Source organism: Hipposideros armiger, unplaced genomic scaffold (assembly GCF_001890085.2).
Source record: "Hipposideros armiger isolate ML-2016 unplaced genomic scaffold, ASM189008v1 scaffold_98, whole genome shotgun sequence".
NCBI classification, from domain to species: Eukaryota; Metazoa; Chordata; class Mammalia; order Chiroptera; family Hipposideridae; genus Hipposideros; species Hipposideros armiger.
Window position 1 is genome coordinate 4,032,778 of NW_017731448.1, and position 2,146 is coordinate 4,034,923.

At 40.3% G+C, this 2,146-nt stretch overlaps 1 protein-coding gene across 1 annotated transcript in view; it reads left to right on the forward strand.

Annotated features, from left to right (window-relative positions):
• DNAH5 (dynein axonemal heavy chain 5) overlaps positions 1–2,146 on the forward strand; it is a 212,920-nt gene that overhangs the window by 169,421 nt on the left and 41,353 nt on the right. Inside the window, exons 61-63 of the mRNA XM_019646195.1 lie at positions 81–465; positions 1,021–1,176; positions 2,125–2,145. Of these exons, the coding sequence (XP_019501740.1) occupies positions 81–465; positions 1,021–1,176; positions 2,125–2,145 (562 nt within the window). The remainder of the gene's footprint in view (positions 1–80; positions 466–1,020; positions 1,177–2,124; position 2,146) is intronic.

Here is a 2,146-nt window from a genome sequence, read left to right on the forward strand (position 1 = left end):
ATTATTCACCAAGACACAGCAAAATGTGGTTGCAGTTTGGTTTCTGTAATGTAGTTTAAAACAATGGTTATCTTTTTCACGTTTAATATGTGTACAATTACAAGGTTGATCATAAAGAACTTCGGTTGTGTTTTATTTTCCTTTTCAGGGGATGTATTGTTGGCCACGGCTTTTCTGTCTTATTCTGGTCCATTTAACCAAGAATTTCGCAATCTGCTGTTAAATGACTGGCAGAAGGAAATGAAAGCCCGGAAAATTCCATTTGGGGACAGTCTAAATCTCACCGAGATGTTGATTGATGCTCCTACAATTAGTGAATGGAACCTCCAAGGCCTGCCAAATGATGACCTGTCCATTCAGAATGGGATTATTGTCACAAAGGCATCCCGCTATCCTTTGTTAATAGATCCACAGACTCAAGGCAAGATCTGGATTAAAAATAAAGAAAGCCAAAATGAACTCCAGGTAGTTTCTGTTTGAATATATTTATACCACTAGTCAAGTGTTATGGCCTCAGATCAGCATGCATCTGGGAATAAAGAAATATTTGATATTTAGAAATAATTTCTAAAGATTGTATTATTTTAGCATTTGTGTCAATCTCTATTAATGTCACCTTTAAAAGGTTTCACACTCTCTCTGTTAGGGCCCAAGGCTCCCTCTGATAAACAGAGCAGGGTGCAGCTATGTCACACTAAGTGTCAGCACTTTATTGGGACACTTCAAAATTATTCCGTCATTCTTTGTCACAAAAGTGGTGCTGGTGAGGAAAAGGCAGCAATGCCACAGAGAGCCTTTCCGTACTTCCCAGTAAAAGGGAATGATGGTTTGCTAAGGAAAAGAATGGAAACCGTTGAAGCTTTCTGTACCATTTCACCAAGTGCAGTTCTAAGTAAGGATCTCTGAACTCTCTGTATCTGTCTTGTGTGATGGAATGCTTATGTACCACTTACTATCAGTTATTTGTGCATCACATCACGATACTATCAATCAAGAGCACCACTTTGATTTGGTTTCTAGATCACATCTCTAAATCACAAATACTTCAGAAACCACCTTGAGGACAGTCTTTCTCTTGGAAGGCCCTTGCTGATCGAAGATGTTGGGCAGGAATTAGATCCAGCTCTGGATAATGTTTTGGAGAGAAACTTCATTAAGACTGGGTCTACCTTTAAGGTAGGTGAAAGCTATTTACAATGTGCAGAACAATTACCATGAGGCCAGGTCAATGTGACAGAGGTAAAGTTTTCTCAATAGGCATCAACTCAAATTCAAGTCAGTGGCAAGAGGCATTTGCTTTTCTCTTCTACACTTCCTGAGTTGGGATTAAAATATCCAAGAGTAGTCCTTTTAGGAATACCTACTTCACATGTGTAATAAAGTCTGACTCCACTTTGATGTTTGACTGTGGGCAGTTTTCGAGCCCCATCATGCCCCTCTCTCATTATATCCCAAATCTGGGCAAGCTGTTAAGAAAATCTGGGTAGTCCCTTCTTTGGCACTGGTGGGAAATTCAAACTATGTGACCCCCTGTCCATGCCTGTGTGTGGGAACACTCATCCCAGCCCCATCCCCTAATCACCATAAACTCCCAAAACAGCTGTCCTTCCTGATGTTTCAACTTGCTTGGGAACCTACCCTAAACTCCCCAGAAAATCTCGCTATGTGATTACTAAACCTTTTCGTCCTCTTTTGGTTCATGTGTGACGTCATCAGTCTTCACTTCTGAACCAATGTTTGTACGGAGACTCCATCTTACTTCTGCAGTGTGATCACAGTTCTGCTGATAAATTCTGTTCTATAATTATACATTCTATAATTACTGAACTTCCTCCCTCCTCTCGTCCCCTTCCTTCCTTCCTTCCTTCCTTCCTTCCTTCCTTCCTTCCTTCCATCCTTCCTTCCTTCCTTCCATCCTTCCATCCTTCCATCCTTCATCCCCTTCCTCTTCTCTCTCCCTCCTTCCTTCCCTACCTCCCTCCTAGTGGCCTGAAGACCATTTCTTTTTAAATATAAACTATCTCCAGGTACATAATTGTTTAAAGAAAATCTTGATCCTATACAAAAAGACACAGTAAGATGTATCTCTGTTTTATTACTTTTAACTTTCTTTTTATAAAAAAGGTGAAAGTTGGTGATAAGGAAG